This window comes from Emydura macquarii, unplaced genomic scaffold (assembly GCF_026122565.2).
Source record: "Emydura macquarii macquarii isolate MOO-44397 ecotype Brisbane River unplaced genomic scaffold, CSIRO-AGI_Emac_v2 contig_629, whole genome shotgun sequence".
NCBI classification, from domain to species: domain Eukaryota; kingdom Metazoa; phylum Chordata; order Testudines; family Chelidae; genus Emydura; species Emydura macquarii.
In genome coordinates, this window is record NW_027130766.1 from 8,661,487 (window position 1) to 8,676,357 (window position 14,871).

A 14,871-nucleotide genomic window follows, 5' to 3' on the forward strand; every position below is an offset into this window, starting at 1 on the left:
TGGTGGGTGCAATGCTCGGCTTGGCAGCCAGGGGGCCGCCGCGAGCGTTGGCCGGCGCATGCGCCTCGGGCGCCTCCTCGGCCCATGCTGCTGCCGGCGCAGTGCGCACGCGCGCTTGAGCCGGCCGCTGAGGCGGGGGGGCAGAGGGGGTGCTGCCCCTGCCCCTGCCCGGCCCCGCCCGCCGCCGGGCTATGAAAATCGCGGCGGGCGGGCCCCGCACAGAGCCGCGTCCCCTCCGCTCGGTCGGCTCGGCACCCGCAGCCCCTGGAGGTGCCGCCCTCGCCATGGTGAGCGGGGCGCGGGCCGCCGCCGGGGGGGAGCCTGTGGGGCGGGGGGAGGTGTGTGTGGGGGGGGGGCTGTGGGGCGGGGGGTGCAGGTGCAGGACCCGGCTGCAGGTACTGGGGGGCGGTGCAGGGGTCGCCACTGCCCCCCCCGCAGCCTCCCCTCCCCCCACCCGGGGGGTGAGTGAGGATCTGCCGGTGGAGGCCCCCGCGGGGGGGGGGGGGCTGAGCAGGGGGCGCCCCCCAGGGCTGGGGGCTGCGTGCCCGGCTGGCGCCTTCTCACGGCCCCGCAGGCGGGCGATGGGGTGCAGCCCCCCCCGTGACCCTCCCCGCTGCGGGCTGCGCCGCCCGGGGGGGTGTCAGGGTGAGTGTGTGGGGGGGGGTTTGCTGAGGCGGGCCGGGTAGCCGGGGGGGGGGGGGGAGCGGCCCCGCCGCAGGACAGGAGCCGGACGGTCCCTGTACACGCAGGACAGCGGGTCACCCCGTTGTGCCGGCCCCAGGCCGGGCTCGCTGGCTGTGCAAATTCGGGGGACCCCAGCACCGAGCAGGCTGAACCCCCCCCGCCCGTGTCTCAGATGCAGACTTAGAGCCAGCCCCCCGCCCCCGCCCCCCGCTGCTCGGTCTGTGCATTAAGAAGAGAACGAAGCTCACCCGGCCTCTGAGTTTCTCGTGCACCATCTGCCTGCGCCAGACACGGGGCCCGGCCAGGTTTCGTTTCGTTTCCTTTCGTTTCCTCTGCGGCACCTGGCAGCGACCCCACACCTGAGCTGAGCTGAGCTGGGCTGGGCTGGGCTGGGCTAGGTGGTGACTGTCCCCGCCAGCTCCGTGCCGCCCCGCTCCTGGCAGCGCGCTCTGTCTAACGTGCCCACAGCCAGGCCGGGATCACCGCGGCGGTAGAGAAGCTGCTGGCGCGCCCCTGCCCCCGTAAGGTCCCCCGTGAACGTGGGTGTGGAGGGAGAGGGTTAAAGGTGCTGAAATGCATGGCCCAGGAGCTGGCGGGGGTGAGAAAAACGTTTTAAAGGCGCCTACAAACTCTGCCATTCGCTCTACACCCCGGCTCGCGATCAATACTGACGGTGCTCTGGGGCCACGTGTAACGGGGGGCCGAATTTCAGAGCTGTCCTGCCCCGCTGCAGCTGCTGGGGTACGGTGAGGAGTGAGGTAGAGGGAGGAGGTGGCTAGGAGGGACATTCTGCAACAGACACTGGCCCTGATCCCACAGTTAAACTCCCCCAGGGCTCTGCTGGGGTGTAAAGGCCTGCTCAGAGAGCGCCCTTGGAGCAGCAGAGGCTACCTTTGAGTGCGCCAGTCCAGGTTACAACCTTCTTCCCCTAAAGATCCAGAGGGGTAGCCCTCTTAGTCTGTACAAGCAAACACACCGAGAGTCCTGGAGCACGTTAAAGACTAACATTTCATTTCTGCAGGCATAAGTCTGCAGGGCAGCAACCCCCTTCCTGCATCTGACGAAGTGGGGGGGTTGCAGCCCACGAAAGCGGATGCCTGCAGAAGTTAAAGGTGTTTGTCTTTAACGTGCGACAAGACTCGCGTTGTTTTTCCCCCTAAAGAATTTCTTTTTGTTTTATCAAGATGCCTTTTATACCAAAGATGTGTGTAAGGATGATAAGACTTCTGTTCCTACTGACATACAAAGGCTGTGTCAGGTGAGGAAAGAGGCAGCGGTTTGTCAAACATTAAATTAACTTTCTGGAAACGTTCACATTTCCTGTTTAAGAAATAAGCAGGGTATTGATATTATGCTGTCAGGCTATAATTTTGAAGGGGTACAAGGAACTTTCAGGGGGTGCTGCCTGACTGACATTTTAAATAGCTGATACTTGGTATAGCAAACTATAGTGAAAAGGGGAAAACCACTTCTGCAGAACAAAGTTAACAGGCTCGGGGCACTGTGGCAGGACTGGCTCAGTAGTTGACTGGGGGGGAGGGGGGGTGACTCCTATGGAGCCAGTTAAACCACTCCAATGCCCCTTGCAGTTGGTGGCAAAAATTCAACAAACGTGTCCTAGGAACTCCATCAAGCACACTGCCAGTCTGTGCTAACCTGAACTGTTGTCTCCCCCTGTGTGTGGGCTATCGACAATGTCTATTTGTTGCAGGGTGGAGCATTTGAAACATTTGTTAAGGTTAGGAGTGCCGGGGAAAATAAATCAGAGCAAGTGTCGTACGTGGGATGCCTGTCGAATGAGAATATGAACGGAATTCAGACCTCACTTCCTGGAACTACCACTCTTTAAGCCAAGTGACAGGCAACTTTTTGCTACCTGCAGAAATGGGTATTGTGATGAAGGATGAGAACAGAGAGTAGACTCTCCAACATAGCTCCACACTCGCTTTCTGGGATCGCACTGGAATTTAGGCTTTCTATAATGCCCAACGTGTATTTTATGCATTTCAGATGGTAAAAAGTCAAGGTCTCTATCCTGAGCTACTTAAGAACTATAGAGGGTGGGATGCCAAGTGAGGTGACTTGAGTGGCGAGGTTTAGCAGCTGTCTTAATGCCACCCATTTTTGTAAATCTTTTGATGGGCCATCTGTGCTTTCAGGATTTGAGGGAGACGTGCTGCTCCTAACCTCCATGCCAATGCACTCTAAAAAACCCATCACATCACTGTCTAATAGAAAACGTTTTGGTAACTGCTAACCCCATTTCTTAGCATGGAGTAAAACACTCGCAAATCTTCTGCATATCACTCTGAAATTCATCCTCTTTCCTGGAAGGGAGGCCAAATACTTGTTTCCATACAAATAGGAGCTTTGTGGGGACGGGGAGAAGTGACATAGCTTCTGTTGCACTGAATAGATTGTTTAATCAGAAACCAGCCAACTGCTCCTTTAAGACTTATTTGTGTGGTTCCATTGTCTGTCCATTTTATATGTGGCCTGGTTTCATTAAAGAGCTTATTCTTTAAAGCTGGCTGCTGAACAATGGATGCTGAGGGTGTTTTCTAATATTCTTTTGTTCCTGTCTTAAAAAAAAGTCTCAGTTACTGCTGTTCACCAGCAGCTGTTTTCAGCAAACTAGTTTGATGGCGAACCAGTCACAACCCAAATACTATACGCAGCCCTTGCTCAAATGCTCTTTTGGTGGTAGCTCCTAAATCGATCTGTCTGTCTGTCTCATTTACCATTACCTACAGACTTCAGGTTAAATGAACACTGTCAAGTCAAATCTGACTCAAGTTTTACAGCTCTCATTCAGATCACTTAATTGTGGACAAGGCAGGGGCCTGGCAGGTTAAATGAGACACCAGGTACCTCCGTAATGAGTAAAAAGTAGCAGGTGCTTACCGAGAGGGTATGAGGAAACACGGACTCTGCCAAGTTCCCAAGAGAATTCCACGTGGATCATACCATTCTTCCAACAAGGCCCAAGGCCACCTTTTAATATAAATCAACGACTTTCTCTGGTTAGAACTCTGCATACCATCTGCCAGTCATACACCTTGATCAGTCAGTTAGAGGGCTGCACTCTGAGTTCATCAGCCTACTTTTTACAGCTTCCAGATAGTTGTCAGTTTTAAAGGGATTTATAGTCTAGCAGCAACCACAGCCATGCCAGGCACTTTTCAGACATTCAGCAAGACACAGCCCTTGCCCCCAAATTGCTTAAAAGTGAAGAAAACCACATAAGAAGGGTGGGGAGAATTACACAAGCAACATGTTAGTTTTCACAGACATGCCTACACTGTCTTTACCCCATGAGGACTGGTGAGCAGAGTCAAGCTCTGCCCCTCTGCCACAGACCAAATAAATACGCCAACAGCACAAGGTGATCTAAGATTTGAGTCGGCGGTGAAACTGCTCACTTCTCTAGCACCTGTCTCCACACTTGCTTCTCCTGACCAGTGGTAGTGAAACCACCATTGGTAAGCCATGCTGTTGCTCCACAGCAGGTTAACCAATCTCAGTGGCCAAAACACACCCAGCAGAGGAAACTGAAAAGACGCTATTTATGTTTACAAAAATCTTTGTTCCTGCTGGTACCATTGAAAATATTTGTGCCTTTAGTAATAGCTTTTTCCTTCAAATCCCAGCTTCTGCTTGGTCCTCCAGGGATTCTACAGTACATGGCCAAATAAACTGGTGTGAGGTCATAATGCTGAGTTGGTGATAATACATCTCCGCAGGACCACATCCCACCCCGAAACATCTTACGATTTCACAAAGGCCCGTCTTTAATTCAGATATATTTGTATTACTCCAGAATGGAAAGATCTAATCTCATTTTCTTCCTGGAGTAACCACATCTCATGTGAATCCTGCTTGCAGTGCAAAATACTGACAATCATTCAAACATCTGTCTCTCTGGCTTTTCCTATTGCTTTTGTAGAATCCAAGCGATTTCACTAGCTTTGGTTTTCCTTTTCTCTTTCAGTCTCACCTAATGCCAATCGTGGCTTTTAAGTATCTTTGCCACAAATACAGCAGCACAAAAAATTATTCTACTCTGCATCAATTAGCTGCCAATAAAGATCTTACCTCTGAGGCATTTCCAGGGTGCCCTTCAGCACAGCATCCAAGAGGATAGGATCTTCTTATGTTTTGGCATGATGTGCAGAAGTAAGTACATACTCCTGCATGCAGACTTCCCTCCAAGTGAGCTCAGACAACACTGCAAAATACCTATTAAAATACCAGACTTAAAAGCAAATCAAACTTTTTGTAGTCTCTGCATTTTACTTTTTCTTCTTCAACTGAATTTTCACAAGATCAACAGCTGTCACAGTAGCACAAAGCTTTCACTTCTGTTCAGGCTACATTTAAGTTTCTGTGGGCAAACAGTGTCTTTGAATAAAAGTTTAAATATGGTAACCTTACAGCTTCTTTATTTTCAGACGGACTGAATTGTTTGACCTATAAACTGGTGTCTGGTGTGTTACAATTCGAGGGGGGTAAACTGAGTCTGTATAAGCATAGAGTAACACTGCTCGTGCCAGGTCAGAAACAGGTGTGAGCATCTAATTAGTAAAAAGCATAATTCACAGATAAATGAGCAGACAGGACTGGCCTACACCTTTACATTTTAATTTTCTTCTAAATTCCGATTAAGAGAGAGTCACTTTGACCCCATTAGGAGGGGAGCCAGCAGTAACCTTAAAGGGCAAATTTGGGTTTTAGTTGTTCAGAGCCTTGTAAGCCGAGTAAAGCAACTGAGGTTTAATACTGATCATGGTGGCAAAGACTTACGGCAGTGTCATTTAAAACGATCAATGGACCATTTATGCACATCTGAATAGCAAAAAACCGCTTCTGTCTAGCAAGGACTCAAACAGTGGTATTGTTTAGCCTCAAAGATGGTATCTGTTTAGATTGTTACAGCAAAACAAAATGATACAAATTAACTTTTTTTAAATTTCAGAGCAGAGGCTTTACCCGGAAGAGCCATACATTCCTGCCTAAAATATTTAGAAAAATGTCCACTCAGTCATCAAAAGAAAGGTCTGAAAATCTGCAATTTCCATTCCTTGATGATGATGCTACCATTTCTACGGTCAAAGAATCTAAAACCGTTTTTATCATCAGAGGCCTGCCTGGCAGTGGGAAATCCACTCTTGCTCAGGCTATTCAAGAGCAGTATAAGGATGCCTGCAAGGTCATTTCTGCCGATAAGTATAAAATTATTCCTGCAATAAGAAGCTCCATTCCTGAAGATTATTCAAAGTTGGATGAGGATTTAGTTGACTATTGCAAACGAGACATCAGTGTTGTTGTTGTGGATGATACTCACCATGAAAGGGAACGGCTAGACCAGCTATTTGATATTGCTGACAAATACCAGTACAAAGTCCTCTTTGTTGAACCCAAGACACCCTGGAAGATGGATTGCTTGCAGCTTAAAGATAAGAATCAGTGGAAACTGTCTGTGGAAGATCTGAAGAAGATGAAACCAAGCTTGGAGAAAGATTTCCTGCCTTTGTATTACGGATGGTTTTTGAGTAAAAAGAGTTCTGAGAACTTGAGGAAGACTGGGCAAGCCTTTTTAGATGAGCTTGGAAGTCTTAAAGCATTCAAAAAGGAGTCTAAGCACTGTATGTTTATACATATTTTACTAAGCTTTTTATTCTACTAACCAGAGAGAAGGTTACCACTTAATAGACAACACAGGGAACAACCTTACCCACTCCGCTTACAAAGCAACACTTCCACTTCAGTTTAAATTCTGCACCAGTTCTATTTATAGATACTAATCAGAATAACAAGCCATATTGTACAAAAAGCAGAAGTAGCTTTAAATCGCTCATTACGCAGGGGAGCACAATTAACTGACTCTTAAAGATTTTTGGAACCTGGTGTTAAGGGGATTTGCAGTGGGATATAGAACCTTGAGCCTGCAGCCCACAGGTTTGAATCCAGCGTAGGCTGGAAATAACCTAAAGCCATTCCCACCTGCTTTCTGTGATGGCTGATGTGAAGTAAGTTGGAGAAGAGCGGCCAAGCACTGAGTACAAATAGACTGACTCATCATATTACCCCTACAGTCATCCAAGCCTGAGGCAAACTGGTTGGCAATGCATTGCAGGACCATACTAGTTACGTGGCTAAAGAACACTTATTTTCTACTGCTGTCTAGCACTCTATTCTAAACAGAGCTAAACATTAATCTACCTCCGAAATGAGTATTTGCAGGGGAAGATGAACATTCAATTGTCTGTAATAATTTTGCTTGTCTATGTTTGCAGTTACTCCTTCTGAAGATCCCAAAGGAAAAATAGACCTGACCAACCACTTTGTGAAAAGGCCACCCAGCGTCTTGCACTGTACAACAAAATTTACTGACTTTGGAAAGGCAATGGGAGCTGACGAATATGCACAACAAGAAGTTAGTGTCTTGGTTTGTTTAATTTTTCAAAACTGTGTATGCAAGTTGTATGTTACGCCAGCTTTTTACCTGGGTACAGATTTGGTGTGGTTGTGCCGCTTTTTAAAACCTTATAGCAACTGCACGTGTCGCCCTCACAACAGCAGTTGTGAAACTGGCTCACTTAGCAGTGTGTTTAGCAGAAAATAATAAGAGTGTTACTGCTCAGCGCTGAGAACAACACTGAAAGGGGAGATGCGCTGGGGAAGTTTTCGTCTTGCCTCCAAACTAACCAGATGTTCTTCTCTAATGGCTTGGTTTTGAGTGATCATGAGTTAAGGCATTGTCACTTCTATCTTTGGTACCAGACCTGATCAGCCTGAAGTTCCAATTAAAATACATAAATGAAGATGACTGAAAGGATGGGGAGGGGGAGAACAGTGACTTATAATCATGACGTTTTCATACCATACTGAGTGTCTGGAGAAGGACAGTGAAAGACCTGCTGCCATTCAGTATAGCCGTTACCTGCAATATATACAGCCAGTGTGTGAGAATTCCTCCAAGGGATCAGTGAAGAGTCTGACACTGAAAAGAAAGAAGATCTGCATGCATATGTGGCTATAAACCTTTAAAGGGGCTTGGCAGGGCGAAGTTAATGTCACATTTACTGTCAGTGTCAAAGTCTTATTCTGGATTCACATCTTTTGATCTGCTATCTCCCCAGGTTGTGAAGGCTTCCTATGGAAAAGCCTTTACCTTGACTATCTCTGCACTGTTCCTCACAACAAAAACTGCTGGTGCTCGCGTGGAACTGAGTGAGCAAGAACTGCTGCTGTGGCCGGGAGACGTTGACAAGATACTGCCTACAGACAACCTGCCCAAAGGCAGCCGGGCACACATCACCCTGGGATGTGCCAGTGGCATAGAACCGGTCCAGACGGGAATGGACTTGCTGGAGTTTGTCAAGCTGGAAAAGGCAGGGAACAAAGGTGATGAAATTGAGGCAGTTGGTGGAGGGAAACTGCTGTACTTTGGCAATGGCATGTGGATGCTCCTACTTGCTAAAAAGATTGAAGTGAAGGCTGTTTTCTCAGGTTACTATGGCAAGGGAAAGCTAGTGCCTACCCAGGGCAGTAACAAGCGAGGCTCTGCCTTTAATTCTTGCACCATCATCTAAGTGCTCCAGCCATGCAGGCCGCCCCTCTCCTCCTCCCCCCCCCCTTTTTTTAAAGACAATAATTTACGTAACCTTTTATAAAGTCGTAAAAAGAAAATTCTACATGTACTAAAGTAACCCTTCTGCAAACTCTAGTCTGAGTCTCTACTGGGACAACAGATTGGCCCTCAGGAAGGAATTGGTGACCTGACTGTAAAGGAAAACGAAGTGTCTAAACCATTTCTGATATTTAGGTAGACAAACCATGGTAGTTAAATAACTGAAGTGCTGAATGACTTGTTTAAAATGCAAGATTTTTGTAGAGAGAGGTCTCATTCCTCATTTTGTTCCTCAGTCTATTTGTTCCTGATATTCTACACTTTTTGTAATTTCCCTATGAACCACAATCGTTAGACGATGGGACAGTATTAAGTGATTTAGACAGGGGTGGACCAAAGCTTTTAGCCACTTCTCATACCGTGAAGCCAAGTGAGTTGAAGCTGAAAGTTCGACTCAACTTTGAAGTTGGGACAGTCCCCCACGGGCTGAGGGAACATAATGCCCTTGGTAGCTGATGACTAGGGAAAACCACTAAGCCTCAGTGATGGGTAATATTTTTGAGGGGGAGGGAGGGAAGCAGGTGCTGTAAGTGGTTTTGGCCTACAAGCACAAGGGTTAGGTATGTACTTAGGAGAGTCTTGGAATCTTCCTTAGGAAGAGTCAAACTGTTGCATCCACACGGCAGTGTGTGGCCTACCCTACTTCAAACCATTCTGGTAGCATATGAAGACTTCCTTGGGTATGAGAGAAGGAACCGGTGCATTGGTGGGTGGGGGAAGGATCTACTTCGAGTTTAAAATGGAACTAGTAAGGGTGAGACCATGAAAAGGAGAGTTTAAGCTGAAGTATCAGGAAAAACTTCCTAGTAGTGAGATCTGCTCAGTCTTCCAGTGCAGATGGCAGGAGCCACCATCACAATGTAGACTGGACAAAGCACTACCGTATGGCTGTTGTAGGGAACAATCCTGCCCTGGCAGGGGGATGGAACAGATTAACTAACAGGTCTTTTCCATCTCTAACTCATGATCCTGTATAAACTAAAATCACGTCTGAAGTACCAAACTATACTTCATGCAAAACAGACTGACTTCAGAGTAGGAAAAGCTAATTCTCTTGAATGTTAAGGTTAGTATGGAAATCCATAAAGCTAACGTGTTGTTACTTAGGAAGTAAATAATGGGAGCTTTGTAATTTATGCATAAAACTTAGTCTGCTCTAAGCTAAATTTTTCCAGCTGGTTGTCTAATGTTCAAACATTTCAGTTAGTAAACTTCTTAATTATAGTTGAAGTGTTTCTGCTCATGTGAACATAGCCAAATGCCGCTTGCCTATTGCACACTGGATATTTGCTGTCATTACTCTCCTGTAACATTTGGCTGAACTAATCACTTCAGGCCAGAACAGCAGTTTAAACTCACGTTACGGCTTAGTGTCCCATGAACTGTAAAGTGTATTGAAATAAATCCAGTATTAATATGTAAGTGTTTACTGTGTCTGACACGCACACGCAAGGTTCCCAGCAGGAAAGGAGCAGTCACCTGACATCACAACCTTGTGATCATCGACCGTGTGTGGACAAAGATAAGAATGTCAGTTACCAAGTAAACTTGCAAAACCCAAATCCATTTGGGGGGGGGGGGGGGGGAGATTTCTTTTGGTTCCCTTCTCCCAGTGTCTAAAACAAAGCCAAGGGCAGCTTTACGCTCAGCTGGTAGAATATCAAATTCTGCAGTTAGGTCAGTTTATTGCAAAAGCTCCCAATGAACTCCTCCCAGCTACCCTACTGCTTTCAAAGCGAAAATACTGCCAGCAGCTCACTTCACTCTGCTTCCGAGGCAGGCACGCTCCGTTCCCCCTTAACCTCAACAGACAAGCGCCTCTATCAAAACCCCGCCAGAGAGCTGAGAAGAGCTACAGCGTGCTGCACAGGGGACACCCAGAATGAACGGTGACCATTAGCGTTAAGTTCATCCCTGCTGGAGCACGCCCTAGCTGATGTGCATCTTTATCCTTTTGGAGAACCAAGCCTTTTCCTTAGCGGCTTCTACCCCACGAGTCTTCTTCCCAATCTGTTGTATGCTGAAAAGCCCCGAAGGGAAGTGGTAACAACTCAGTCTCTTTAAAACGGGGGGTAGCTGGAGAGCCTGGCTTGTTTGCCTGTTCAAAACAACAGACACACGCTCATCGTTTAAGTGTTTATTAGTTTGTACATCATATACAGTTTATAATAAACCAATTGCATATGGTTTTGCTTCAGTCTGGTTGAGATTCTGCATATAAACCACATTATGAATTATGCCTAATGAAGTCAACAAACATTCACTTTTTAAAAATTTATTTTACCATTCACATCCTAGAAAGGTAAAGGCACCAATGAGGGACAGTGTTTATACTAATGTGAAGCCTGCCTTGGAGAGGGCTGGGTATTTAGAAAAGCTATCCAGAGTCAGATCACTTCATGCAGTAACCTTTCCTCTCGGTGGAAAGCATAATCTTTACATTGAGGTAAACATACAGAATCTGCTTCTTAAATCCAGTTAAATACTACAGCAGGGGGGCTCACGTCCTCTCCGAGTGGCTTCACATCAGTGTATCTGCTTTTGTCTCTGGTACGCCTTAAAATATCTTTACAATAGAGATTACGCATGCAACAGAGGTGTTCAGGCTGCCATTTTGCACTTCCAAAACATTGCTTCACACTCTTATCATTTTCCCTTTTCTTTTGTCGCACAAGCCATTAAGTGAAAGCAGGGCGTAAGCTGGGGTAAAATAACTGAAGAGGGGCTATAGGCAGAACTAAAGTCGAGTTGCATACCAGCCAGAGACGGTAAAATAGAGAAATACAAGCTCTTGACAAACTACAGTGTTTTTGTGCCACCACTGAGTCAACCAAAGCCATAGGCTAACAACATTCTCCCACTTGTGAAATAGACAACAAGCCATCTTAGCACTTCAGCGAAAAGCCCCCGTTCAGATCGAGGGGCCCAGCTCACCTGGAAGGTGTTCACAGGAGAAGGAAAGATCTTATCTCACTGTTGCTGGGGGTGGGGAGGGAACTAGTTCAACTTAGGTAACGTTTTGGCTCCACTTATCTCACAAGCATGTGTACATGTTCCTCTGTTCTGGTGAATAGGTAGGAATGTGAAAATTTGCTCTCAACAGAGCAGCTGCTCCATGTAAATGACATGATATTTAGAGCAGGGTCACAGCTCTTACCATCACTGGGTCTGTTGCTTTCAGAACCAGTTACAGTACTCCTGTAAAAGAGGGAGTTGGACCGTAGCACTAGAGCAGGGAAATCTAAGGCAGGTATGATGCACCTGCTTGTTTTATTTGTCCGAGCTGGGGGGCACAAGTGTACCCAAAGCAGGTCTATTGCCTGACTGTTATCGCTAAAAAAGTAATTTTGACAAGCCAGCAAGCCACTGTGTGGTCTGAATACTTTGATCATCCATTTCTTTGAAGACCAGTTTGGTTAAAGACAATCAATGGAAAGAAACTGCAGCAAAGTGGCTCTCATTCCTCATTCTAGCTGGATGCCAAAATGCTCTGTGGGGCTTTTCTGGAGTACTTCGTTATGCTGCATCGCAAAGCTTTGCAAATCGCACTAATTAAATTATTTACAAAACGGTCAAAGTCTTTAATGCCAATAAAAATCCATCCTTGGAGTAAAACTCCAAGCGTACTGATAAAATGCACAGCTCCATTACATGGCATGTTCAGCCAAAACAGCTAAGGAAGAGCCCATGAAAACAGGTGGCTAGAAGCATCCTGATATTCTTTAAAACTAATTTTGTGGAGTTCAGGTTGTGTCTATGCCTGAATAGGATTTGAACCGGACACTAATATCACCTCTCACAGGAGGTACTGCCAGTAGACTGATCATAAAGCCAGTACTGAGAGAGGCCAAGAAGGAATATACCTGGGTTTGCCAGTCCAAAGGTTAGCCTGGCTTTAGACCTTAGACCGTCCATGCACAAGCACCTCCAAACACCACATCTGCTGACTTATTTGTAGCAACATGCAATCGCTCCTGCTTTCATTCTGAATGGACTCGTGCTGGATTACCTGAGACTAACCCAACGGCAGCTCAGACGTTTGGCCATGAGGAAGGACATCACAAGAGCACTACGAGAAAGCAAAACGCTCAACATTTCTCTTCGATGTCAACGAATGGTTTTTAGAATAGCCGAGTCTAGTTTGACTTTATAGCAGTAGGTACGTTTGTGGTGGGGCTTTTAAAAAGCAGATACTTCTCTGCAGTTTGTCTCTTAGTGTCAATCAGAAGTGAAGTGATCTCGGGTGGGCTCACCAGTGACCGTGTCATCTCCTTACCCCTGTTCTGGGTGTGTATTTTGTCGTATCCATTGGCTGTGGAAAAGCCAGAGGTTCTGTTTTGGCTCATGCCCACGTTAGAGGATTGTGAATTAGGTTCCAGTAGCAGAATGTGGAGTGATGACCCAAAAGCCACTCAACTTCCAGATTCCAGGCAAAAGAAAAAGCAGCTGTTTACTTGTAAAAGTGAGCCAGGCTGCCCAGGAAGTAATCGAGGTTCCAGACCTCGGGAACGGCACAGAGGCACTTTCAGTCACTTTTCAGAGTAAAAGCAGATTAAGGCTCTTGCTGTTGTGCCACAAATACAGCCATTAGTAACGGACCATTATAAAGACCGACTTCAAAAAATAAGACACCCGTGTTTCATTAAGAAGGAGTTTTGAGCAGCAGTCTCTTCACATGCAAAATAAAGCCTGGCACAGCTCTAAATACGGCCTAATTAATCGATTTCCCCACCACTCTGCACGTCATGGGAATTACCACCTACATCAGCCTCATCGTCTACCACATACAGAAAACTTGACCATACTGTCAGGTTGAGAGACTTGGCAAACTCCTACATCCTGTAGCTCCTAGCAAGCCGGTGGAAGCGAGGGAAGACACTAGAGGCTAGACGTAGCAGTCAGACAAATGGCATTAAGGCTCCCTGTTGGCTACTTATAAAATACAATCTAAAATAAATCCTGCTCAGTGACTAACGTGGGGAATGCAGCGTTTAAACCACACACATCTTGGCAGGTATGTGCTGAAAGAAACAGTTCCACCTGTCCAAGCTACTACTGAACTACACAAGAGGGGGGCTGCAATTTTAACATGCATATGCCACGATCCTCATTTGCTACTGTCCTGAGATACCAGTATCGTTACTGAATGTCCCTTAGTGTTATAATGCACTCTGCAAAAGTGAACGTATTGTATTCACTTTTAATCACACAACCGTGCTTTTTAAAAAGTCTTGGCACTCACCATATTAATATTTAACTACAATAAATCATGCAATCATGTACAGTTTATATACATATCTGCTGTGTACACATCCCCTCTCATAAGAAAAACCACCCCTCGACCCCCAAAGAACTGTCCTTTTTAAACATGGAGAGCAAGGAAGTCTGCCAACACTTGGTAACTAAAAAGCATGGTGACAAAACGCAGGAAGAAATGGCTCTGCACTCTGCTAACAGAATCTGAGACGATTCCAAACTGTGCAGCTGTTCATAAAATACAAGATGGTACAACTGAATCCAGAACATCCCACTGCAGTGATAAGTCGTGTAAACTTTGATTTACAAAGAAACTGGAAGAACTGAAGTTTCAAAATGAAAAGACCAATTTTTATGCCCCCAAACCTTTAACCCACTGGAGTTTATAAGATTCTAGCACCTTACGCTGTTTTCATGCCATTGTAGCCAGGTTAAGTCCATCAAGCTACACTGGTGTAAGGGAGAAGAATAAATGCTGTGGAGGGGTCTCGTTCTTCTAAAACATTACTCAATGCTGGCTCATTTTAAAAGTGGTGTTTTAACTTCCCTTGCTGATATTTGGGCTACAACACTGGAATTAAGCCCTTAAACTTCACCTCCATGAAAGCATCATGACTTAAATGTGTGTGTTTTTTCGGTGGCAGTACGCTGCATTTCTATGCCAGCTGTGAGAGACACAGATGACTGGCATTGCAATCTGGCAATCCTGTGGCCAACTGAACTGAAGGAGTGGTCTGGCTCTTGACTGGAGAGAAGAGAGATAAAGGAAATGTGAATTCAAAGTGAATTATTTTATGCTATAATTACACTGTAAACCTTGTTTTCTGAAGTACCAAATGAAATCCGTCAGCCAGTCAGATCTGCTAAATAGAAAGTTGGTGTCAGATTCCTCTAAAGAATCCTTACATTTACTTTATGCACAACACATCTGTTCTTAGTCAGTCAGAACGCAGCTTTTCAACAGCAGTCTCTGCACTACAGCGATTGCAGTTTAACACAATCACAACACACAATCACAACAATCTTCCTCAAAAATGGTTCTGCCCCTTTGGGCCAGTGCCACTCAGCATTTATCTAGCAGTTATCCAGTGACTTCCTACAAACACAAACTCCACTTCTCTGGTAAAAGCCATTGAAAATCCCATCAGACATAAGGCTACTGTGGGAAGCTCCAAAACATTCAAGTGGAGCGGATTCTACGTACATGAGCTCTTTACTATGGGGAATTGTTCTGCAAA

The 14,871-nt window shown here is 46.1% G+C and overlaps 1 protein-coding gene across 4 annotated transcripts; it reads left to right on the forward strand.

The window, feature by feature from the left end:
- The first annotated feature begins 105 nt into the window (after positions 1 to 105).
- CNP (2',3'-cyclic nucleotide 3' phosphodiesterase) lies at positions 106 to 10,436 on the forward strand. 4 transcript variants are annotated; one of them, XM_067541326.1, is made up of 5 exons: positions 163 to 287; positions 4,676 to 4,860; positions 5,660 to 6,329; positions 6,981 to 7,120; positions 7,827 to 10,436. In XM_067541326.1, the coding sequence occupies exons 3-5, from the start codon at positions 5,714 to 5,716 to the stop codon at positions 8,277 to 8,279; spliced, it is 1,209 nt and encodes a 402-aa protein (XP_067397427.1). In that variant the 5' UTR covers positions 163 to 287; positions 4,676 to 4,860; positions 5,660 to 5,713; the 3' UTR covers positions 8,280 to 10,436. The 4 variants fall into 4 exon arrangements, with proteins under 4 accessions (XP_067397426.1, XP_067397429.1, XP_067397427.1 ...); XM_067541325.1 differs by lacking the exon at positions 4,676 to 4,860 and having other exon boundaries at positions 106 to 287; XM_067541328.1 differs by lacking the exon at positions 4,676 to 4,860 and having other exon boundaries at positions 150 to 287; positions 5,665 to 6,329.
- Positions 10,437 to 14,871: the final 4,435 nt, after the last annotated feature.

Coding starts and splice junctions, on each gene's coding strand:
- CNP (XM_067541325.1), top strand. CDS start 192: ATGAAAATCGCGGCGGGCGGGCCCCGCACAGAGCCGCGTCCCCTCCGC. Junction 288..5,659: donor GAGGTGCCGCCCTCGCCATG/GTGAGCGGGGCG, acceptor TTTAAATTTCAG/AGCAGAGGCTTTACCCGGAA. Junction 7,121..7,826: donor ACGAATATGCACAACAAGAA/GTTAGTGTCTTG, acceptor CTATCTCCCCAG/GTTGTGAAGGCTTCCTATGG.